Consider the following 22,346-nt stretch of genomic DNA (forward strand, 5'->3'; position numbering starts at 1 on the left):
AGCCCGGGAGGGGTCTGGATGAAACCTTTTTGGTTCATCAGTGGTCCAGGCTCTGCTTCTCTGTTGGGCAGGAGGTGGAGAAGAACCCCTGAAGGGGACCTGGAAGCTGCTCTGTGGCAATGGAGACTCCTTCGGCCTTACACAGCTCCCTGGTCACCCTTTCCCCAGTGCATCTCGCCCCGTGCCTCGGTGCTGGGTGAAATGTCCGTGGGTGAGCCCAGCGGGGACTCCTGGGAGCCTCCGCGCTGCTGGAGGTGGCCTCTCCCGCAGGGTGCGGGGCTGCTGGGGCGGAGCAGGGTGCTGGGCACCTGTGCCGAGGGGAAATGGCCTTGTGCTGAAATAAGGCTGCACGGTTTCAACAGGCTGGGTGCCCACAGCAGGGCCGCTACCGAATTTTGGCACCTAAGTGGAAAAAAATCTGTTGTCACAGCGTCCTTCATTCTAATTAAAAGCTGCTGTGCTCGGTGTGCGCTTGGTGGTGGCTACAAGAAGCCAGGTTTCTTTGGGGTCACTGTCACCGGGAGAGAACAGGGTGGCTGAGCACCCTTGGGTGGGGATGGAAGCACACCTCTGGCTTGAGATGAGCCGGGCTCTTCCACCCCAGCTGCTTCAAGCTCATCTGAAAGAGCTGGCACCTGCTCAGCAAGCCCTGCAGTGCACCAAGGGTGGTAAAATGAGTGGTGTGAGTATTCAGGGCAGCCCGAGGGCAAGGAGGAGAAGCTCCTGGGCTGTGTCCCCCTCCCATGTGTTGCAGCAGGGTGTCTCAGCGCACGGTGAGCGCTTGGCCTTGCTGCTTCCTCCTGTCATCGTGAAGGACTGATGTGCTCTACCGAAATCCGGCTCTTTCCCTGGGAAGTTGTGGCTGTTTCAGGGTAGAGAATTGCCCTGAGCAGCAGCACCAAACCCCCCTGAGGTCAGGAACGTAAAACCGCTGTATTTCGGGTCAGCTTTCTATGTCAGGAGGTGCCGGCGTGCAGGTTTGTGTTTAACACAATTTAACACAAAAATGGCGTTACGGCATCTCACCTGCTGAGCAAACAGGCTGGGCCCTGCTACGGTTAGCCCGCATTTAATGTAAAAGCAGAGGGATTGCAGGCTGACAAAGTGTCCCTGCGGGAACTTGCTAGATTCTCAGGGCTTACCCTTCCTCCTGCGAGGCGCCATGTGACCGGTGAGTAAGTGCAGTGCTTCCTGTAGAAAGCACAGGCTTGCTCGCTGGTGCCTTGCAAAATCTACCAACTCTTTCCTCCGGCACCGAGGCCGTGTGTTTCCTGCAGCATCTGCCCACCTCCTCCAGCGCTCGCGGACACGGCGGGCGTGGGGATGCCACGCGGGGCTGGGGTTTCTCTGCCAGGGGCTGGCTGCTGCAAGGGGGTGGGAAGCGCTCGTTGCGGCAGCTAATGCAATATTCAAGCCCTCTGTAGCAATGCCAGCAGGTGCTGCTCACTCAAAGGTCGGCTCGCAGCCCTCTGTCCTTAGGGGTAAGGTATTTGGCGTGAGCTCCTGCGCGCTGACTCTCTGCTTCCCAGCTGTGGGAGCAGCTTGCCTCAGTCAGAGCTCCCCTCGCTGGGAAAATGTGCTTTTGCAAAGCAGAAGGTCAGCATGACCGGTGTGCTCAGTGAAAGCTCCCTGCCAGCAGCGAGCCGGAGGAGCAGGAGGGGCTGCTGGTGGATCTGTGAACGTGGGGTCTCTGCTGCTTGCTCGGATCCCAGGACGTGGGCGGCCTCCTCTCGGCCAGCCCAGCAGATCCCCAGCTAGAAGAGAGGGGAAAGCGCGGCTCCGTTTTGCCCCAGCATGCAAAGAGCAGCCAAGGGCTGTCTGCAAACGCAAAATGCAGGCTCCAGATCCATTTTACTTTATTTCTCTTGCCCTAGGATGGGAGAAGGTTGAGCCGTAACCCTTGGTTGATGCCGTGCCCCTTGTGGCAGTGCACGTACGAAGCTCAGGTTTCTGTCAGCAGGGGTATTTGGTTGATATCACAGGCCCTGCAAATGAGAGGGGTGTTTGGGAAGGGCAGTAACTCCCCTCAGCTTTGTGTCTCGAGGGGCTCTCCACTGGCACGGGGAAGGCAGCGCAGAGCCGGGCTGCTCGGGGGTGCCACTTACTCTGCTTCTTCTTTAGAGATTCGTTTCCCCAAGTATAAAACTTCTGCAATCAGAGACACCATGGGGTCACAGTTCAGGCTGGCAGCTGCAGTCACGAAACCATCCCTGAAAGAGAAAGCAGAAGGACGTGGATCTCAGCGCAAAGAACTCAGCGGGGCAGCATCCCCCTGCCACCCTGAGGCCAGATGTGTTTCAGGGAAGGGCGGCCGGTGCCACAGGGTGCCCGAGGACGTGTGGCAGATCTCCTGGGTGCTGCTGGGGCTGGGCACCGAGTCTGGGGGCAGAGGGAGAGGGGACGTGCCCCAGGCTCCCAGCCTGGATGGTGTCTCCATCCCAGTGCTGGCTTTTCCCATTTCAGTTATGGGGCAGCGTGGCTTGTGTCAGATCTCCCGTGGAAGGTGCTGGAAGCTCAGCCTCTTCTCCGTGCCTGCCCTGCTTGTTTTGCTCTGAAATCGTCTCCCTGCTGGTTCGCAGGCTGGCAGCTGCCTGCGGTGCGCAGCCACGGGAGGGTGACGTGCAGCCATGTCCCCGCTGCAGGAGGCTCTGCGGGCTGTGAGGGAGAGGACCGTGCCCTGTTTCCAGAGCGCTGCCGTGTCGGGGCACAGACTGGCTGTGGATTCACTCACCTGATGTAAAAAACCAGGAACTTCTGCTGCTCCAAGCTGCCCTTCACAACGGTGTCTGTGAATCCCTTCCCGCAGCCTGCAGGAGGTGGCTGCAGCTGGTCAGGGAGCCCTGGCTCAGCAGCTGCCGCCCACCCCACCGCGGTGCCACCACCAGTGCAGGCAGGAGCACAGGAGCAGCCGTGGAGGCTCTGGTCAGGCAGAACTGACCCAGAGTCATGACCCCAAGACCCTGCTTGACTTGGACAGGGAAAATCTTCCTCCTCCGTGACCACCAAGCCACCGGAGACCAGCAAAACCCAAGAGCTCTGAGTATCCCGCTGGCACAGAGCTCAGACAGGATTCCTAACCCCACTACTCCAAAGCTTGAGCTGTTTCAGGTAAACTCCACAACTGCCCCTTTCCCACAGCCTGGATAAGGGCTGCGTGTTTACAAGCCCTGGGCCCAGCTGGTGGATGAGCAGCTCCGCTGGGAAGCGGTTCAGCTCTTTGCGTCTCTGCCCCGTCCTACCTGCGTAGTGGATGCTTTTCCCAAGCATTGTGGTCCAGAAGAAGGGGACAGTGTGCAACTCCTTCAGTTTCTTCAGCATGTTAAAGGCAGCAATGGAACCTGTGGTGGACCAGCAGAGTAAACGTTTTTGTTGGTGCTTTGAGAAGTTGCTGAATCTTAAGCCTGCTCATCTCAACACCATGTTCTGCTCTGGCTTCTTGGGGCCTCCAATCATTCCTGCTAAGAGCTGATGTGCAGCTGCACCGTGCCTGTGTCTGGACTCACCAAAGAGTGGGCCAGAAAGTGCCTGAAGGGGTATTTCTCTCCTCTTTCACCCCAGGACTGTCTTTGTGTAAGCTGTTTCTGAAAAGCCAGGCTCCTGCTCTCAGATTAGTGTACCTGCAGTGCTGCCTAGCTAAGTTGGGCTTCTGTCTGGGCCACAAACCCTTCCTGCCCAGGTTGAGCCTGGGTAGCTGGCAGGCAGTGCCCCTCACATCTTGTTATCTTGTTGTCCCTTCTGCCTCATTTCTTCTCGGAAAGAGCGGTCAGGCATTGAGACGGGTTGCCCAGGGAGGTGGTGGAGTCACTGTCCCTGGGGGTGTTCAAGGAAAGGTTGGACGTGGTGCTTAGGGACATGGTTTGGTGGTGACATTGGTGTAGGGTAATGGTTGGACCAGATGATCTTGAAGATCTTTTCCAACCTTAATGTTTCTGATTCTATTTCCTCGGTACCCATTTGTGAGGGGAGCTGGAAAGCAAGGTGCCGCACTGTCTCACCATGGGCCTCGGCCACCTGTTGGTGATGGATGCTGGAACGCTCCCCGTTGAGCAGCGCTACAGGAAAGGAGACCACGTCCCCCGCAGCAAAGACATTGGGGATGTTGGTCTGCATGTGCTAATGGGACAAAAAACAATTAGTGCAACGACGAGAGAGAAGGGATTCAGCACAGACCACAGATACTCAGCTGGCGCTTACCAGATCCACCAGGATGGCACCGCTGCTGTCTCTGGCGATGGAGGTGCCCTTCAGAAACGCAGAGCTGGGAAACGCCCCTGCAGGGAAAGGAGCAAGGACAAATGCAGCAAAGGTCTGCAAAAGCAGGGAGGAAAGTTGGCCATGGCCCTACAGCGAGCACGCGCCTTTGGTGCCTGTTCAGCCTGCACAGACCAGAGCCGCTCACGGCGGTGACCAGCGGTTGGGCTGGTGCTGACCTAACCCAGCAACAATAAAACCAGGCCCCAGAACAAAGCACGCTCCGATAACACAGCAGTGACCTACAGAGCTCAACAAGCGTGCCAAAGTCACACCGAGACCACAAGTAGCTCCTTTACTCCTGCCGAGTGATTACTCATGGGCTGCTGACTTTTTTCGGGTGATTTGGGGCCAAAAGGAAGGATTGGATGATGGCAGAGTGGGAAAAAGACTGCAGGGAATGGTATCCTGGGAAGGGTTAAAGTAGGATTTGCTGGCTGTTCTCCCCGTTTCCAAACCTGCCTCCCTCTCCCAGCTGGGGTCGCTTACCTATTCCCAGCACCACCACGTCTGCAGGTAGTTTTTCTCCGCTGGCAATAATGGCCTCTGTGACCTAGGAGAGAAGCAAAAATCGTTAACAAAGTGTTAAAAAACTGTCCTAATTCCCACAGCCTCCCTGCTGCCTCATTCTGTGCTGTCTTTCTTCATTCACAGGTTCAGATCACCTTGTCCAGCTAATGTGTGTTGCCAGGAATGTAACAGAAAATCAAGTTGTTGCCCCTGATGGCATACTGGTACCCTTTGAGCCTAGGCTTGTGCTTAATGAAAAGAAACACGAGGGTCTAGACATGGGATGAGAAAGCCCAGACATAGGCACTGGGATACACCTCTGTTGAGGGGGGGAGGCTAAAATTAGCAGTTCAGGGATCACAGCAGCATGGATGACCTTTCCATCCTTCCCTTTCAGCTCACAGAGTTCTGTTTTCATGTAAAACTTCACCCCTTTATTCTGCAGCATCTGAAAAGAAAAAGGAAGGTAGTTTGAGTATTCACTAGGAAATTCCAGGCTGGTAAAAGCAGCAGCATCCAGCCAAAACCCAGGCAGGCAAGCAGCTTAGCTGCTGCTCCAGGCAGCAGAGAGGTTTCATTTGCTTCCCCAGCTGGCACAAGGCGTGCTGGAAGCCTGGCTTTGCTCTGCTCTCCCAGTCAGGACCAGTGCGTGAGGTAGGCCTGGCGTGAGATGGGGCTTGGGGATGGAGTCGAGCTGGGAAATGCGAGGTGTGTGTGAGAGGCTGGGGCCAGCCGTGTGCGCACAGCTCCCTCAGTGAGCTGTCAGGAGGGCGGCTAGGCACGCAGGGCTGTGACTCAGAGCAATGGCTGGATTTCCCAGCCTGTCGTGGATAACGAGGCTATTTAGATAGCACATGTTCTCCATCCTAGAAATCAGCACCACGTTTTCCTAACCTTCATGCAAACGCCTCCGACCTGAGGACCCAGCGTTTTCTGGAAAGGGAACTCGTCTTTTTCCACCACTGAGACAGCAGCAGCCTTGTCTGAGAGGAAGGCAGCTGCCTCCATTCCTGCAAGTGAAGGGCATGTCCAAGGTAAGTCTGCTGCAAGCAGGAACCTGCACTCTCCTCCTTGGAAATCTTTTCCTCTTCCAGATGAAGAGAACAAATCTGATGTATTGCCAATGTTTAACTGCTCTTCTCTGCATTTCTGGGCTGATGTATGTAACACCCCACCCTCCCCACCTCCCATATTCTTTGTTCTCTTGCACTATGGACCCAGATATTAGGAAATACAAAGAACAGCTCCTGGTTCTTTACCAAATAGCTCGTTTTCTGTGCCTTACCCCCTCACTTTCCCAATGCTCTGGGGAAGTCCTGCTCCTCGGAAGGACAGTGACCTTTTCACAGGGCACATCTCCCTCTGTATACATTTCCTGGACCTGGATAGCTCAAAGTGTCTGGCTATCAGAGGAAAGAGGTGTTGTGTAACTCACTCACTCCCGGCTGTAGGACTCTGGTGACAAGGCAGGCAGTGAAAGGTTCTCCCTTCCCTGAGGGCCCTAGGCAATCTGCACACGCAGCAGCAGTGGGTTTCAAGGCCCAATCTTCCATGACCTGATTGTCACTCCAGCCTTTTACCTATGAATGAAGCTCCTACGACCACCACATTCCTGCCAGCTGCCAGCTCTAAGATCTTGCTAGAGTCTTCTGGGGTTTGGAGATGACATATGTTCTGCAGGTCTGCACCTGGGACTTTGAGGAAGCTGGAGCTGAGAGAGAGAAAATCCAGGTATGTCTCATGATCATAAATGAAGCTGGAAGGCTAAGGAGGGAGCACACAAACTCATGCAGTCTCTTGGCCATCCGATCCCATCTTGTCCTATGTCATCTCATAACCACTCCCTTCCACGTCTCTAGAAGAGCTCCAAGCTCCCAGCGTTGACCCGTCTTCTGGCAAAAATTGTGCATGCGGCAAATGCTTTATATACTCACTGGCTGCCTGTTGCAATGAGCAGCTGATTGTACTTCTGAGAGGATCCATCCTTGAAGTGGACCTTCTGCTTCTGGAAATCCACCGACACTGCCTGCAGACAAAAGCATGCAAAGATCAGGGAGGCACCTCTGCCCCTCTGGTGTCCTGCCACATCGGTCCCTTCTGACTGCCTGTCCTATTTCTAGACACCCAGGTAATGAGGAATGCTGGGGAGTCACAGAAGTTTTTCAGTTCCCACAGGTATTAGGCTTTAGGAGCCCCTTATCTCTGTGACAGCATTCCAGCATGCACGCAGTCCCTAGCACTGGCCTTGGAGCACCGTCCCAGAAGATAACGTGTACCTAAGCAGAGCCCCACATTCTGGAAGTGTAGCACTATGCCTGGAAGTGTGGGCTTCCCCTCCCCGTGGCAGGAACAGAGCCACCCACTGAGGACTGATCTCAGCTGCTCTTGCACCTCTTTCTCTGTCCAGAGCTCTATGTCACGAGCACTGAGGAATTCAGGTTTCCTTAGGTAGAGGTCCTCAGCTTTCATGGTCGTTTCCTGGAAACAAAGCAGAAATATGACACAAAGCACTTCTTACAGCCAGCAGCACTCTTGCAGTGTTTACTAGGAACGAAGTTTGCATAAGATGCAAATTCTGAACTAGTAAATCACAGCTGCTAGTATTGCCCCATCCCCGTCATTTTCCTGTACTCCCTCAAAAAATATCCACTCGACCTCTAGTGGGAAGAACTCAGCCAAAGGGGATAAAACCACTAGCCTGTGGTAGGCTCTGATCAAAGAGTTTCTGGGAGGAAAAAGTGAAACGTTAGATGGAAATTATAGCCCTTTTCCTTGCCTCACAGCAGTCCTGCTGCCCTGCCAGAATGGATCATTTGATTGCTCAGTCCAGTGATGAGTGTGGGCCATGCCCTTAATTCACATATAGTACCCGGGCATGGTCCTGCTCTTCTTGCAGACAAACCTTGATCAGTCTGGACTTGTCATATGGAGCATGTTTCTCTTTGGTGGCCATGATGATCCTGCCAGTAAAGCCCTCTTGGCGAAGTGTCTCTGCACAGACCAGGGCAGCCACACCTACAAGAGATGCTCATCTCAGCCCTATTACACATCACTATGGAGCAAGAGGGAGGAGGCAGCTCCTCCCCAGAGACAAGACTGGCAGCTCACAGTATATGTGGGGAGGGCATGGTACAGACCACTTCACTTACCTCCCCCAAGGAGCAGCGCTGTGGTCCGGTTGAGGAGACACCGTTTGCTTGTGTCCTTCACCCTCACGCCGCTTTCAAGATCCTAGAATAAAGTGAGAGATAATGAAACTGTACCTAGCTCAAGGTGCTGATTGTGCTTAGTGGCAGCAGGTAAGGTCAGTACCTTCTTTTTTGCTGTAACAAACACCTTTCCATCTTCCACTGTTACCTGAAGGGGTGAAAGAAGAGTATTTAAGCACTGCACTCATGGGGTGGTGATAGGATCTTTCCTGTGAGGTTCTAATCGAGTGGGCTTTGCTGCGCCATGCTTTCTGGCCCAATGGTGACTTAAGAGCTTGGGCAGGGCTTAAGAGCTTGGGCAGGTCCTAGGGCTGCTGTTAATGGGGATCCTGCTAACAGTGGGCTGTCCTGCAGCCTGGGGCCTGGATGAGAAAGGGTCTAGGATGCAAAGCTGGGGACCTGTAGGACAAATCTGGATAATGGAGTCCAGCTCTAAGGAGGAGGATCAGTATCCACAGGAGTTCACGGACCTACTCCGTTGAGCTGAATGTTGGAGGACAACCATCTCTGACACACCAAGAGTGACCCATCGGGATCTTGAATGTCAAGTGAGCACCCATTGATGCTGCAGGAGCTCACAAGTTTTTCTCTTCCTCCCAGGGGCACTCAGGAAGAGGTGTAAATCCCTTTTTTCCTTTCCAAAAAAAAAGAGCTGTGCTGGCTGTGAATGTATGGCATCACCTTTGATTGAAAGGAGCTTTAGGAGAGTGAGTTACATGATCCCAGGAAATCATCCTATGTGTGTCTTTGTGTGATAGGGACCATGGAGCCATGGTCAGTGTCAGGAACTTGTGGGTGGCACAGAGGACATAGGCCAAGCTGGGAGGACGACACGTCACCTTAAAGCAGGGAAGACAGTCCAGAGAAGGGTATTCCTCAATATCTCCTGTTTTGATGTTAAAGCAGGCTCCATGCCAGGGGCAGCGCAGCCTATGCCCCCTCAAGACCCCTGCAACAGAAAAGCCCCCAAAACTGTCTGGTGACAGCCAGCCTCCCCAGCAGGGCTTCTCCCCACCACCCAGCACAAACGTTACCTTTGCTGAGTGGAGCACCATAGTGTGGGCACCTACTGCCCAGGGCGCTGAACTCCTTCTTGTTCCTCACCAGCAGCACCGGGTGGCCGGCCACCATCACCTCACAGAGCCTGCAGGAGAGGCAGAAAGGTGGGTGCTATGGCGGGGAGCCAGGGCTCAGCCCCTCATGGCCATCGTGGCGCTCCCTCAACCGCTAACATGGCGGCCACCAACATGGCTGCCTCCAGCTTGGCAGCCATTGTGGCGGCAATGTCAGCCCTGCGGCCTGCGTGGCTCATGGCGGCAGGCTGGGCCTCGGCCTCCCCCCAGGGTACTCACTCTCCATCGCCGATGTCAGCTTCATTGCAGACCTCGGCGGTGACGGTGTCATCGCCATCCATGCTGGTGGCCATGGGTGAGTGGCAGAAGGGGTTGGCGTCTGTCCTTGCTGTCTCCCCTGAAGGCAACAGCATCGAGGCACATTTGTGCCATCACAGCAAAATCCCACAACAAAAAGTAGGGCCACCGCTACTTCGGGGGTCCCACGCTCATGGTGCAGCAGGAAAAAAAAAAAAAAAAAAAAAGAGCAGTGACTGGCAGAAAACACACGTTTTTCCCCATTTTTTATTTCGTCTCCAAACCCAAAGCCCATTCCTTTGACATTTTTTTCACTGACTTAACCCAATTCTCATTTTCAGGTGACATCCCTGCATCCCATTAAACTGAGCTCAAGCACAGGGCAAGCAAGCTAGCAAGCATGATTCACAATAGTTGTGTCATAAACAAATAAAATTATTTAAAATCATTTACGGTAGTTGAGTCAGGGCAAGACACTGCTGATGCAGCCTGCAGATGCTCTGGCCTGGGGTCTGCAGAATTGCCTCAGTACCTCTGAAACCTCTTCAGTGCTGGCGCTCAGATAGTATTTGCGCTAACTGGAGAAGAAATTAAAAAAAAAGAAAAAAGGCAACAATCCCTGTCCAGAGTGTTTCCCAGGCTAAAAAGGAGCTGAAAAACTTGGTTCTTAGCGCTGCCCCTGCTTTAGTAATCAAGAAGCCTGCCCCTGCTTTAGCTTAGAAGAAAGTCTGCGGCGTGTTTAGAGATTTTCCTCTCAATTTTGGAGGGGAAAAAAAAGGAAAAAAATGGAGACGGAGGGGAAATGTGGGGCACATTTTGAATAGCAGGTGCGCAATATATGGCAGCAATTTCACCGCCGACACCAAGACATTGGGAAATTCACGCATTACCGCCCCGACCCCAAGGAAAGGCTTCAACGGATACTCACAGGGTGCTGCTGCAGGGACTCAGCGTTTGCCCCTGTCGAAAGCTGCCACCACCGTCTGTGAGTCCCTTCCCCGTCTGTAAGACTCTCCCCAAACCCAGCTCCCCCCAGCCCACGCTGGGCGATGCTCTCCCAGCCTTGCACAACATTCCCAGTTGGCAGGTGGCAGCAAGGACACAGTTTATCTGATTTCTGCAATCGCTCCGTGCTTCATTAACGTTGTTTGTTTTCTTTTTATTTATTTATTTTTTTTAAACTCAGATTTAGAAGCAGCTTGCCAAAGAATTAAGGGCACTTATGAATTATAGGGTAGGTGTGGTTTGGAGGCGAGGCGCGTCATGTGAGATGCAGTTCAGAAAGAGAAACTGAGTCAATGCAGAAATACCTCTGCTCTTTCTTGATGGGAAGTGTTCTAGCTCAGTGCATGGTATTTTTGCTGCACTTTGGATACTACTGCTTATACATTTCTACAACTTTTCAAATTAATTAGTCTGTGTTTGTTTTAAGGCAGATCCTCTCTATCTCCCATTGATTTTAAGGGAGCGCGAAGTGTTCAGCATCCCTGCAAATGCCCCGTGTTCCTGCTCTGCTCCTGCATGAGTACATTTCGGTCTGCGGACGTCCAGGCACCCAGTCCCACCACTGCCGTGTCCGTGTGGATTGCACAGGGTGGCATGCTGCTGACTGTGCTATTTTTGCAGGAGGGTGGGAGTTGCAAAAAATGGGAGTGACGCCTACACTGTTTGTGTCTACTCCAGTTCTTATCTCTATTTCACAGTCAAGATGTTTCAAAACCTTTAAATACGTCTCGAAATTTAGAGGGGGGACAAGTCCCTAGCAGCATGTTGCCATCATTCCTCTTGCAGAAGCGGAGCGTTGGGAAGCAGCTTTCTGCTGTGCAGCATGCTCTGAAATCCAGCATCAGAGGGGAATGAAAACTTTCCCAAACCCTGTCATGGGCATGGCTGCAAGAAGAGGACATGGACATGGATGCTCGGTCAGCGTAGGCTCGCTGCCTGCAGAGTGGCTCACTTTGTCGGACCCACAGAGCTCTAAGCGAGCTGTAAGCACTCGTTTCAGCCCTGGGACGCTGCGATGCCAGCAGTGCTCTTAGCCCACAGGTGGTGTACGCCCACAGTGGGCGCAGGTGCAGAGTATTTTCTTACAGTGCTAACAAGCAGCTTTGGGTTTTGCCTTGCTGGCCAGGCACCTGAGTGTGAAGCAATTTGGCTACTGCACGTCCCTGTTTAAACTCTCTGTAATTATTCCCTAGGAGCGCATTCCCACGTGGAGAAGCAGCAGCCCTCGTGGAGGCATTCTCTGACTCAGCAGAAATTGCTGGAAAGCGTTTGCTCGGGGATGAAAGCTGCAGTGCACCAGCAAAGTGGAAGGTACGAAGGCAAGCAGTGGTGTGAGGCTTCGGAGGGAGCCAGGCGGGAACCACTGCTGTGCTTTGGGTGGCTTTGGCACTGCAGGGCTGAGCGTCCCATCCAGTTGTTGGATGCAGCCCAGCGATCCAGGAAGGACTTCTGCAAAACAAAATCCCCACTTCTGATAAGGGCAAAGGTGATGGCAAAGAGATCCCACCCTGTTCTGAAAGTTAGGAAGGGCATTGAGTGTAAGGGGGAGTTTTGGGTTTGCTGCAGGATGCTGCATGCCGCTCTGACAGCTCACGCCTAGGAACATGCAATAGGCCCTCGAGGGATTCAGGGAATGGGATGCTAGCAGGGGCAGGTTTTCAATAAGATGCTCTGTAAGCATCTTTTGGTCCTTTGCTAAGTAATGCAGAGCCGGATGCTCAGCATGGTGAAGACCTTTGCTTGTAAAATGCAGCAGGATCGGAGGTAGAAATAAAGGGAGAGAGAGAAATGATGCAGTGCCCTGAAACATGAGCAGAACTCAAGTGGTCATCAGCAGTCCTAGGACAATCCTGGCAAGCTGTCTTCACTTTTTATTAGATATCCTCACTTTTATTATGTCTATCCAGTGTTGCCAGCACACTGGAATATTCAAGCCCAGGTGAAAATGTAATGGGGGGGCTCTGCTTTCAAGCCCCTACCACCCTCAGCCAGTGCAGCACGTTCTGTCCTTCTGTAATGCAGCTGTGGCTGGGCAGATGTGTCCTTGCCCCCAGCTTGCTCAGGTTGTTCCCTCCCTGCCTTAGCAGAGCTGTAGATTTTAGCAGTGCATTGCACAGAGCCCAGCGTCGCTGAAGAATGCTCAGGCGCAGGAAGAGGAAGCGAAGTGAAGAAAGCAGCAGAGCTAAAATGATTAATGGGACACCGCTCTCAGAACAGCTTGGTTTGTGATATTAATAATGAGAGAATTCAGGAGGGAACCTACCCCGTGCCCAGCTGCGGAGCCAGCAGCAGCAGGAGCTGTGAAGCTCCAGTACTTCTGTTCGTAATGCAGGAGCAATCATGTGGGCTCAGCAACAAGCAATGCTGCACAGAGGGGTGTAGGGCTCTGAGATGTACTTCCACCTTTCAAGGCTCATTCTGAACCTGTCTGAATTGCAGAAAGCACGGGGTCATAAATACCTCATAACGTAGCCAGCAAGCACATCAATATCTGTCAGAAATGACTTAAGCTTGAGCACGGTAAACCAGATAGAAAAAACAGGTTTATCCCACAGGGGAAGGAGACATGGAAAAGGAAATATTTAGAGGGAATTAATTTGCTTATAGAGTATATGTATGCTGTTTATAGAGTATATATGTGCTGTTTCATGTATTCTTCCTGAGCGTTCATGTCTGGCCGTGGCGAGGAATGGGATATAGGCTGGGCGGCAGACACCTGGCCCCGCGTCTCACCGTTCACCATCAGGAAAGAAGGAAGCTGAGCTTCCAGGAGATTCTGCGTTGTTCAAGGGATGGTCTCAAAAAGGATCGGTGACAGCAGGATGCACTCGGGGCTGCTCAGAGCCTGGGGAGGGCAGGGAGAGTTTTCCCCCCTTGGGCTTGAGCAGGGTGAGCGTAGATGGGTTGTGGTGCAAAGCCAGACGAGCTCCTTGCCGTCCAAGACCAAGTCCTGGGATCGGTGGTTAACCAGGAAGGTGTTCCTAGCTGGAAGGGGCAGATGCTGGAGTTTGCATTGATTTCAGCGCTCTCCGCAGCTACCTCTGCAGCTCTTGGGCGTGCTTTTCCACGTGCGGCATGTTTCTCACAGTAGGTCCTTTCATAAGCACGGAGTTCACAGACTTTCTGAATAAAAACCCGGATATATAGAGCAGAGCTTCTCTGTATCGTCTGACTTCCTACGGCCTAGCAGAGCCGTGATGTGCTTTAGAGAGGGATGAAGAAGACAACTGATTAAAATTTGGAAGTCAAGCTGCTTGATTGGCTTTGAGATCTCAGACTATGTGATGTGTGAGCCAGCTCTGGCGTTAGATGAGCAGATGGGCTTTCCGCCTCCCTGGCTGGAGAGAGGTGGGTGAAGGGAGCGAGGCTTCCCAAAAGCAGGAGCAGGACTTGAGCCAGAAGGACTTTGCGTGTCGGAAGCTCCCACATCTGCTGGCTGCAGCGAGCCCCGGGCGGTGTCTGGGAGCAGAACGGTGCTGGGTAAGGGGTGGTGGAGCTGCCAAAGCACAGCTCCTTGTGGGGTGACCTGCAAGCACCTGCACCCCCATCCAGGAACGGCATCTGCGAGAGGACACAGTTCGTCTGGCAGAGTTCATGTTGGCCATTGTCAGCAAACTGCCGGGGCTGTTTTGGGGAAAATGGTTTTTATCTGTCCCAGATGTGCTGCAGGGAAACGCTGAATTGCGAGAGAGAGAAAAAAGTTATTCGGGCTATTAAAAACAGTGCTGCACCCTTGCTTTACGCTTCGGCTGTTGTGGAGTCCCTGCTAGGGGACGAGCTGCGTCCCCACAGCGTTATGGGATGGCCCGTTATGGGATGATGGAGTTACGGGCCGGGCACATCCTTGCTGACACCCGGAGGGAGCCCCTGCCCGGCTGGGAGCAGCCAGCGGGCTGCATCCCTGCACCCAACGCCGCCTTTTGGGAGCCGCTGGAAAACTTCTCGAAAATGGGGTGAAAAAGGCAATATCTCCAAATAAGGTGTGGCTGCAGAGGCCCTTTCCGAGCGGGTCGCCCTGCCCGGCTCTTCAGCGAGCGTGCGGGGACCTCTTGTGGCAGCGGTGCCGGAGCGCTCCCCTCCTGCCCCGGGACGAGCCTGGCCCCGCAGCATGGGCACGGAGGGGATTTGGGGCTGGGGCTGCTGTCAGGGGACCTGTTTGTCACCCCTCCATCCCTAAAACCCCTAAAACCGTCCCTCCATCCCTAAATCCATCCCCTGGTTAGCGCCGTCGCTGCACGGGGTGGAAGGAAAGGGGAAAAAGCCCAAAAGAGGGATTCTAGGAGAGCATGCCCGATGGCAAGTCCTGGAACAGTTGCGTAAAATCTGGGTCAAAAGTAACCGAAAGACAGAAAGTGTGCAGCTGCTGGTGGTGCTCCAGCAGCGGGATCTAAGCCGCCGAACCAGAGGCTCAATTAATCACGGCTTAAATTCCTCCCCTGTGCAAGTGGCCGGTAAAAGCTCTCCAGTGCCCAGAAGCATTTTAAGTATTCCTGTCGCCACGGAAGGGGACAGTCAAGATTTCTGCGGCTAAGACACCACGGATGACTTTCATCGGGAATCGTCTCTCTGCCATTTTATGGCGCCATTAGGCACCAAACGATTTTCCTGCCCACTGCCCTGGGCAGCCCAGCACGGCTCCGGCTCCGGCTGGGCACAGGCTGCGCACCCTTCCCTCTGCATCTCTTACGCCAAGCAGGATCGTCTCCGTTTGGCCCTCTCGGTAGCTGATTAGCCCGTGTGATCCCTCCAGTCCTAATACACGGGGTTATTTATAATCCCCCCAGCAGTCGGGGCTGTGGATTACTTCAGGCGACGTCTCCCCAGCACTTAACGGCTATGAAATTACATTGCTTTTCTTGGCTTTTAGGCAAATTTCTGCAGCATGAGCAGCTGCTTTGCTATCAGCGGGGCCTATCTCACCCCTCTCTTTTGGCTCTGATTTAATCTCTCCCCTCTGCAACGTCTCTCCCATCAGCGTATCGCTTGTTGCTGTTTCAGCGTGCATTACCCCGGAGAGGGCAGTGACTGAGAGCTCAGGCTCCACATGTTCCTGTTCAAGCGAAGAGAAAGAAGGAGATTTCATCCCAAATTAATGCCTCCAAGAGGAGGCAGCCTCTGACATTAATCGGTGTGTACGCGGTGACTCATCCCGTCTGCAGGAGCGACGCGAGGTCTGGGCAGCATCCGCGCTTCTGGTGGAGACATCAAAGAGCAACACGGGAGCGATCAAGTGACGGGCAAGCAGGAAAAGCAGCGCCGCGGTAGGATGGAACTGAAGAAATCGGGGGGACACGACCCTGAGTTCCCCCAGACCCACAGAGCTGGGGTGTCCAGACCCTGGGGAGCTGCTCTCGGGAGCAGACACGGGACAGGGGGGGTGGAGGACAAGAGCATGGTGGGCACAGCATGGTTTTGGACCTTGTTGTTCCTTTAACCTGCAGCCAGAATTGTTGGTTTGTGCTTGCAGGGATCCTGTGGATCCGTACCCAGGGTGAGGGCTGTGTCCCCGGCACATCCCAATGGGGCAAGAGCCTCACCAGCAGCAGGCGCTGGGGATGTTTTTGGGCAAAACACCCCAACCGCAGCACCACAGAGGAGGGGTGTTCAGCCACCCAGTGCCACTGAGCTGGAGAAGAGCCCTGGGGGGGGGGGGGGGGCAAGGAAGGTGTCCCCACGGTGTCGGGACACCCCTGCCCCGCACTTTCACTGCAATGCCTGCAGCCGTTTCCGACGAACGGATGCCACGGGCAGCTGACACACACCCCAGGGGCCTCCTTTCTCATTCCTCCCTCTTCCTGAGTCATGCACTGCGAGGAAGGACAGCCCCTGCACGTCCGTGGAAGTGGAAACCCACAGCAGCACGGGAGGGGGGCTCCCGCAGCACCCTTGGGACCGCTGCTGGCTGCATTCCCCCCCCCCTTCTGCCTTTCCCAACCGAGCAATGGCGATGCCCAGGGCTGGCCCCAAGACAACGGGGCCATGGGGCGAGGCGGTGCCCGGTGCTGCCGGGGCGGTGCCGGTGCCCGGGGCGGTGCTGGTTGTGGCGAGGCGGAGCGGTCGTGGAGCTCCCTTGGGTGCCCCATGGGGAGCTGAGGGTTGCCCATGGCTGTCGGTGCGGGGTTGCTGCTGGTGGCCGGTTCCTTCGCCGCTTTCCGCTTGTTGAACCGGGGCTTGGAGCGCTTGGTGCCGCCGCCTCCTTCGGCTCGGCGCAACCGCTGGAAGTGGCGAAACATCTGGACGTCGTTGGCACACAGCGTGCTCAGCGGTGGCGGGGCGCTGCTGGGGTGAGCGGCACTGGGGTACCCAGGGGGATGGAGGGGAGGGCACCCAGGGGTTTGGGGGGGGACACGGGACAACTGGGCTGTCCAGGGACCCCGATGGGAACTTGGGGCTGAAGTGCAGGGAGGGATGCGCCGAGGGGGTTTGGGTATGTGGAAGGGGGGATTGGGGTGTTAGGGGATGCTTGGGGGGCTTGGGGAGGGGGCGGATGGGATGCTGGGGGGGGGGCTTGGGGGAGTGGAGCATGTGGGGTGCTGAGGGACGGAGGGAGTGAGGGGGTACAAGGGGATGTTGGGGTAGCGGGGGACAGGGAGGCTCTGGGGAGGGGGGGGAGGACAGCGTGGCTACGGGGGGGAGAAGGGGAACAGGAGGGTGCCGGGGGGGGGGGGGGTGAGCAGCACCAGGTGGGCACCGAGGACGCTGGAAGGGAACGAGGGGGACAGAAGCACTGCCCAGCACTCGCAGCCCCTCTCCCCGCAGGTTCTACCTCTACCCCGGGCTGCACGAGGACCTGGTGGGCACGCACCCGCCCGGGGCGCACAGCCTGGTGGCCGTGTCTGTAGGTGAGGCCGGGGGGAGTGGGCTGCCCCCTGCTTTGTCCCCGGGGGTCCCCAGGGGCCCGTCGGTGCCTGACGGTGCCACGTCCTGGGCAGCGACGTCTCAGGCACCCCAGACAATCGTCTTATTCTTGGCAAAGACAGTGGCTCCTTTCTGTCCCACGGCACCCGCAGCCTGGAGGTACTGGGCACCAGGCTGCCCGCCACCATCCTCGTTGGATAGCCAGGGCTTGAAGCATCCTAAAAGTGCCCAACTATGTGGTCAGCGCAGATCCCCCTAAAGCCTTATGCTGAACTCGCTAGCACAGAGGCCAGAAGTTTTGAGTCCTGTGGCTGTGTGTAGCCTGTCCCCCTCCTTGTCACTTTGTTGACCTGTCACTAGCTGTGTGGTCAGTGCTCACAGGCTTCCCGGCATTGCCACAGCTCAGCGAGGAGATTTAACTACCTAAAACACCAACGTGGGGTTGCTTTGGTGGCAGCAAATCCTGTAGCTGTGAAGGGCTGCAAGGATGTGGGGTGGGATCCGATCCTGGGGTGGGAACAGGGGTAAGGGGCCGAGTGCTGCCCTCGTGGCCAGTCAGGTACTGAGCCCGCTGGGGGGCCCCCACATATTGCCCCCACCCTTCCTTGCTTACAGCCTCTCTGTCCCCAGGGTATTTCCTGGAAGACTTCGTGGACATGCTGTGCAATCAGAAACTTCACCAGTCCTGGGAGCTGCTCTTCCATCACTCCGTGGTGAGTCCGCCGGCTGCTCCCCGGGGCGCAGCGCTGGGTGGCAGCGGGTCTGAGGAGCGCCCCGCTCATCACGAGGGAGGTGGCGAGGTGGGGACAGACCCTGGTGCTTGTGGGCCCCGAGCGGTCCGAGCCACAGCCTCACCTTTAATGTTCGGGGCGGGGGCTGATCCATACCCCTGGCACAGACGGGCATGACCCAGGTGTCCCCGTTGGCCCCAGCGAGCATCTCAGCTCCTGCTGGCTCTCGGCCACCTGAGCAGCCACAGGAAGGGCCGCACACCCCAAACATCTCCTCCTTCCACCTCCTGCTCCTGGGTCCTCCCCGGGGTGCTCTCATTTGGGTCATAGCTGTGGCCATGGGGCTGGGGTGGCTGCGGGCAGCCGTGATGCAGGAGCCTCACATCAGTGCTCTCTGCCTCCCTCTGCTCCTCTCCACACCCAGTGTGGATTTCTCCTCACTTGCCTCTGCTGTCTGGGTGCCCAAGCACTGCACACGCTGCAGGACATGGGGGATGGCACCGTGAAGCTGAGCAGCTGAGCCTATTTTCCAGCAGGCTGCAGGGGAGGCACGGGGCTCTGCAGGGCATGGGGGACAGGAGGGGTGGCAGTGGGACCGTGCTGGAGAAAGCGATTTTCAGCCCTGCAGCTCTGCTGGCTACTGTTCACGAGTCAAAAGGTCATCTGCACAATAGAGCTAATTCAGGCCAAGACAGTGATTTAGCAAGCAGATAATCTTATTAGAGAGCCAATACAAATAACAGCATTAAGGGTATAAACTGCAGAAAGGTCTGAGCACGGTAGGGCACGGACAGGCAGAGCCTGTCATGGCAGGGAGGGTGTGGGGCAGGATTGTACCCACTCAGCCCCCACAGCCCCTCTGGGGCATCCCAGAGCTCCCTGAGAGGTGGCCACGGGGCTCTCATGTACCAAAGCCACTTAATTCTTGCAGTGTGCCTGTCCTGGGGAGAATCCCTGAGCCAGCAGCAGCCGTAGCCCTGGGCTAGGCATCTCCCTCCCTGCCAGTGTTGTTGGCTGTGTGCAGAACGACCTGCTATGCCACCACCAGCTGCGCTCCCCAGCCCACAAAAGCAGGGTTAGGTCTGCCCGTTCAGTTTCCTCTTTCGTCCTGGGGTTTACAGAATTGTTTCCTTCTTCTTTTTTTCTGGGGAAAAAAACAAACGACACACACTCAGGTTTCATGCAGTGATGGAGAGACCTTATCTCGTGCCTGAGGCTGCAACGCTGCAGAGATGAGTGGAGTGATGACCAGTGGTTTGGCTCTGGCGTGACAACTGTTTCCAGCTCTGCTTCATGCTGTGCCCAAACACGAAGGGCTCTGGCTTGCAGCAACTGAGAGCAACCAGCACCCGGGCTCAGCCTCTCTTCTTTCTCCTCCCAGGTGATTGTCTGCTTTGGTATTGCGGTGCTGCTCCATCAGTACATGGGCTTTGCCTTCGTGGCCTTACTGGTGGAGATCAACTCCATCTTCCTCCACCTGCGGCAGATCCTGCTCATGGCCGACCTGGTGCACACCACCTGCTACCGCCTCAACAGCATCGTCAACCTGGGCACCTACGTGGTGTTTCGCATCACCACGCTGGCCTGGATGACGCGCTGGCTGCTCCTCAACCGGCAGCACGTGCCCCTGGCAACGTACACTGTGGGCATAGTGGGCATGGCAATCATGATGCCCATGAACATCATCCTCTTCTACCGCCTGCTGCGTAGTGACTTCTTCAAGTCCAGCCCGGACGTGCAGCGGGAGAAGGAGAAATAGCCCCCTTCCCCGCAGGCCCTGGGGGATGAGCAGCCATGAGCCCGTGGACGAGGACAGCAGAGAGTTGTGGAGAGTGAGCACGGCTATTTCAGTGTCTCGCTTGGAGGGGCTGCACTGACAGAACTTCTGGGCTTGTGGCTGCGGATCCTGGGCAGAGAAGGTGCTCACGGACCAGGCACTGGGGCACTTCGGATGACGTGGTCGGATGACCTGGAGCTGCTCAGAGAAGCCCCAAGGGCTCTCACAGCTCCTCAAAGCACTGCTGAGATGAGAAGGGAGCAGGGAGCATCATTTCCCCGCTGCTCTTCTGGACATCCAAACACCACCATGTGTTTATAACCCTTTTGGAGCTGCACCCTGCAGCATCCCAACGCCCCAGGGACACTGTGCTCAGCCCTGTGCTGTCTCTGGCACTTCCCATGGGAGCACCAGGCAAGAGAGGCCCCAAGGCTTCACCCTCGAGGCCAGGACCAGTAAAAGCCAAATCCTGCACTCATGAGTCCTCCCCAAGGAGATTGTCCCAGGTGGGTAATGGAGGGAGAGGCTTAGGCTGTGTGTGTCAGATGCTGCCTGCTGCAGGTTCTGGGTTGGGAGCAGTGGAGCAGCAGAACTGTGCTCGGGGACCGGCTGCTGACTTCTCCTGACAACTGGAACTTTTCCAGTGTTGTTTTGTTCCCAGACCTTTTTAATTCCCCATAAATGTGTGTGGGAGAGCACGAGCTGTGTGCCAGGATGCTATGTGACGGTCACTTCCCACATAATGAGGCTTTTTCAGATGGGCCAGATTTGGCATCTATTAGGAATGAAAAGTCCTGCTGCAGAGCGCAGTGTAATGGTCTTTACCCAGCAGCATGAGCTCTTATTAACACAAGTTTTTAATAAATGGCTGCAAATGAAACAGCTTAAGGGGAAGAGGCTTAGCGGGGAAAAAGGGACTCTGCATTCCAGCCTGCTCCAGGGGTGTCACTGCTCAGCACTGGCTTTCTATCCTGTATCTCCTTGCTCCAGAGTAAAAATATATACCGTACACTGGCCCAGACTACCTCTCCAGGGATTTTTGCTCCCTCTCCTTCCTATGGAGGAAAATTAAGGTTTCTCCTGTTCCTGCAAAAGCTCCCCGAGGCGAGGGAAGGGTGCACTTTCTGCAGGCTGGCACCTGGGAAGGGTTGCAGGCATTTGCAACCCGCGGGGTGAGGAAAGTGCCTGCTGTGAAACAGGGCAGGCTGTGGGGCCCTTGCACGCAGGGTATGGATCTCATGGCTTTGCTGCTCTCGTTCCTGATGCTGGTTGCGGCAAAGCAAGAAGGAGCCTTGCAATTTGCTGTGCATGTACCTCGAGCTTTCCTGGAACAAGGAATTAGAAGTTTTAACACACACTCTCTCTCACACTTTTCCTTTTCTCCCACTTATTCCCACACACTGAACTCTTCCCAACAGCCCAGCACCACACAGAAGAGCAGGATTACCCCAGTCAGGGTTATGTGTATTTGTTTTTAGAAATGCACTGGATCTGTTGTGCTGTATGCGTGGCAAATAACCTTTTACCTCAAAATCTTGAGGTAGAAGGTATTGTAAATCTGGTTTGAGGGACGGGCTAAAACAAAGGGCCACACACTGCTAGGAGCAGGCAGCATTTGATTTGAGGAGGGAAATACGGGCACAGACACACACAGATGAACAATGCATGTGGGTAGGGGGAGGCCAGAGAACAATGAGTGGCCAAAGCTGTTTATGCTATTAGTGGCGCTTGCAGGTGCTGCAAGAACCTACCCGGCGGCGTGTCACTGTGGGTGGTGGTTACATGGCCGCACACCTCTCAGAGCTGCCCGCCAGCGCCTTCCCTTTGGTTTTACCCACACTGGGGCCCCATGTCCAGAGCAGGGCTACAAAGCTGGTGAAGGGCCTGGAGCACAAGTCCTGTGAGGAGCAGCTGAGGAAACCAGGGTTGTTTAGTCTGGAGAAGAGGAGGCTCAGGGCAGACCTTATTGCTCTCTACAACTCCCTGAAAGGAAGGTGTGGGGAGCTGGGGGTCAGCCTCTTCTCACAGGTGACCGGTGCTAGGACCAGAGGGAATGGCCCAAAGTCGCGCCAGGGGAGGTTCAGGTTGGAAATGAGGAGACATTTCTTCTCAGAGAGGGCAGTCAGGCATTGGGACGGGTTGCCCAGGGAGGTGGTGGAGTCACCGTCCCTGGGGGTGTTCAAGGAATGGGTGGGTGCGGTGCTTAGGGACGTGGTTTATCCCTGGGGGTGGTTAAGGGAAGGTTGGACGTGGTGCTTGGGGACACAGTTAGCGGTGACATTGGTGGTAGGGGGGTGGTTGGACCAGATGACCCTGGAGAGCTTCTCCAACCCGAATGGTTTTAGGATTTTATGCCTGTGTTGGCACCGTTCCTGCCGCCACGCACCCCCTGCTTTGGGGGTGTCTCACAGCGGTGGCTTTGCAGCTCATGTGGGTGCGCAGGCACCGGCCTCGGGGCTGTCGTAAGGGGAGATGCCGGGGTCGGGGGCAGGCAGCCCCCCCTGAGGGGACACGAGTAGAGGCCCCAAGCCCAGGACCAGGGGCTGCAGGCCGCATCGCGCCCGTGATTGCCCAATCAGAGCCCGCTCCCGGCTGTCACCGCTCCCCCTCTCCACCAATCAAAACCAGTAGAGGG

The 22,346-nt window shown here is 55.5% G+C and overlaps 2 protein-coding genes across 5 annotated transcripts; one reads left to right on the forward strand and one right to left on the reverse strand.

The window, feature by feature from the left end:
• Window positions 1-1,839: 1,839 nt before the first annotated feature.
• Window positions 1,840-10,418, reverse strand: LOC310884584 (apoptosis-inducing factor 3-like). 2 transcript variants are annotated; one of them, XM_083806542.1, is made up of 20 exons: window positions 10,269-10,418; window positions 9,794-9,918; window positions 9,323-9,440; window positions 9,005-9,114; window positions 8,810-8,919; window positions 8,074-8,118; window positions 7,911-7,992; window positions 7,664-7,776; window positions 7,153-7,239; window positions 6,696-6,787; window positions 6,342-6,472; window positions 5,656-5,771; window positions 5,138-5,209; window positions 4,741-4,804; window positions 4,195-4,271; window positions 3,996-4,113; window positions 3,240-3,338; window positions 2,732-2,807; window positions 2,106-2,210; window positions 1,840-1,985 (listed from the first exon to the last, which is right to left on the reverse strand). In XM_083806542.1, exons 3-20 carry the CDS (start codon window positions 9,394-9,396, stop codon window positions 1,943-1,945), a joined length of 1,614 nt encoding a protein of 537 aa, XP_083662668.1. In that variant the 5' UTR covers window positions 9,397-9,440; window positions 9,794-9,918; window positions 10,269-10,418; the 3' UTR covers window positions 1,840-1,942. The 2 variants fall into 2 exon arrangements, with proteins under 2 accessions (XP_083662668.1, XP_083662667.1); XM_083806541.1 differs by lacking the exon at window positions 9,794-9,918 and having other exon boundaries at window positions 10,269-10,406.
• TLCD2 (TLC domain containing 2) lies at window positions 5,247-22,330 on the forward strand. 3 transcript variants are annotated; one of them, XM_083806544.1, is made up of 7 exons: window positions 5,247-5,415; window positions 5,632-5,795; window positions 11,539-15,606; window positions 15,813-16,629; window positions 17,105-17,187; window positions 17,834-17,916; window positions 19,316-22,330. In XM_083806544.1, exons 4-7 carry the CDS (start codon window positions 15,865-15,867, stop codon window positions 19,642-19,644), a joined length of 1,260 nt encoding a protein of 419 aa, XP_083662670.1. In that variant the 5' UTR covers window positions 5,247-5,415; window positions 5,632-5,795; window positions 11,539-15,606; window positions 15,813-15,864; the 3' UTR covers window positions 19,645-22,330. The 3 variants fall into 3 exon arrangements, with proteins under 3 accessions (XP_083662670.1, XP_083662669.1, XP_083662671.1); XM_083806543.1 differs by having other exon boundaries at window positions 11,539-11,656; window positions 15,344-16,629; XM_083806545.1 differs by lacking the exons at window positions 5,247-5,415; window positions 5,632-5,795; window positions 11,539-15,606 and having other exon boundaries at window positions 16,312-16,629.
• The last annotated feature ends 16 nt before the right edge of the window (window positions 22,331-22,346 follow it).

This window comes from Anser anser, assembly GCF_964211835.1.
Source record: "Anser anser genome assembly, chromosome: 20".
NCBI lineage: Eukaryota > Metazoa > Chordata > Aves > Anseriformes > Anatidae > Anser > Anser anser.

Bases quoted from the DNA above. Each gene is read 5' to 3' on its own strand.
- LOC310884584 (XM_083806542.1), bottom strand. From the start codon at position 9,396: ATGGCCACCAGCATGGATGGCGATGACACCGTCACCGCCGAGGTCTGC. The intron at 6,473-6,695 runs GTGAGTATATAA...TCTCTCTCTCAG, and splicing joins CTCATTGCAACAGGCAGCCA to CTCCAGCTTCCTCAAAGTCC. The intron at 2,808-3,239 runs GTAGGACGGGGC...CACCTCCTGCAG, and splicing joins GAAAAGCATCCACTACGCAG to GCTGCGGGAAGGGATTCACA.
- TLCD2 (XM_083806544.1), top strand. From the start codon at position 15,865: ATGGGGCAAGAGCCTCACCAGCAGCAGGCGCTGGGGATGTTTTTGGGC. The intron at 16,630-17,104 runs GTGAGCGGCACT...CTCTCCCCGCAG, and splicing joins GGTGGCGGGGCGCTGCTGGG to GTTCTACCTCTACCCCGGGC. The intron at 17,917-19,315 runs GTGAGTCCGCCG...TTCTCCTCCCAG, and splicing joins TGCTCTTCCATCACTCCGTG to GTGATTGTCTGCTTTGGTAT.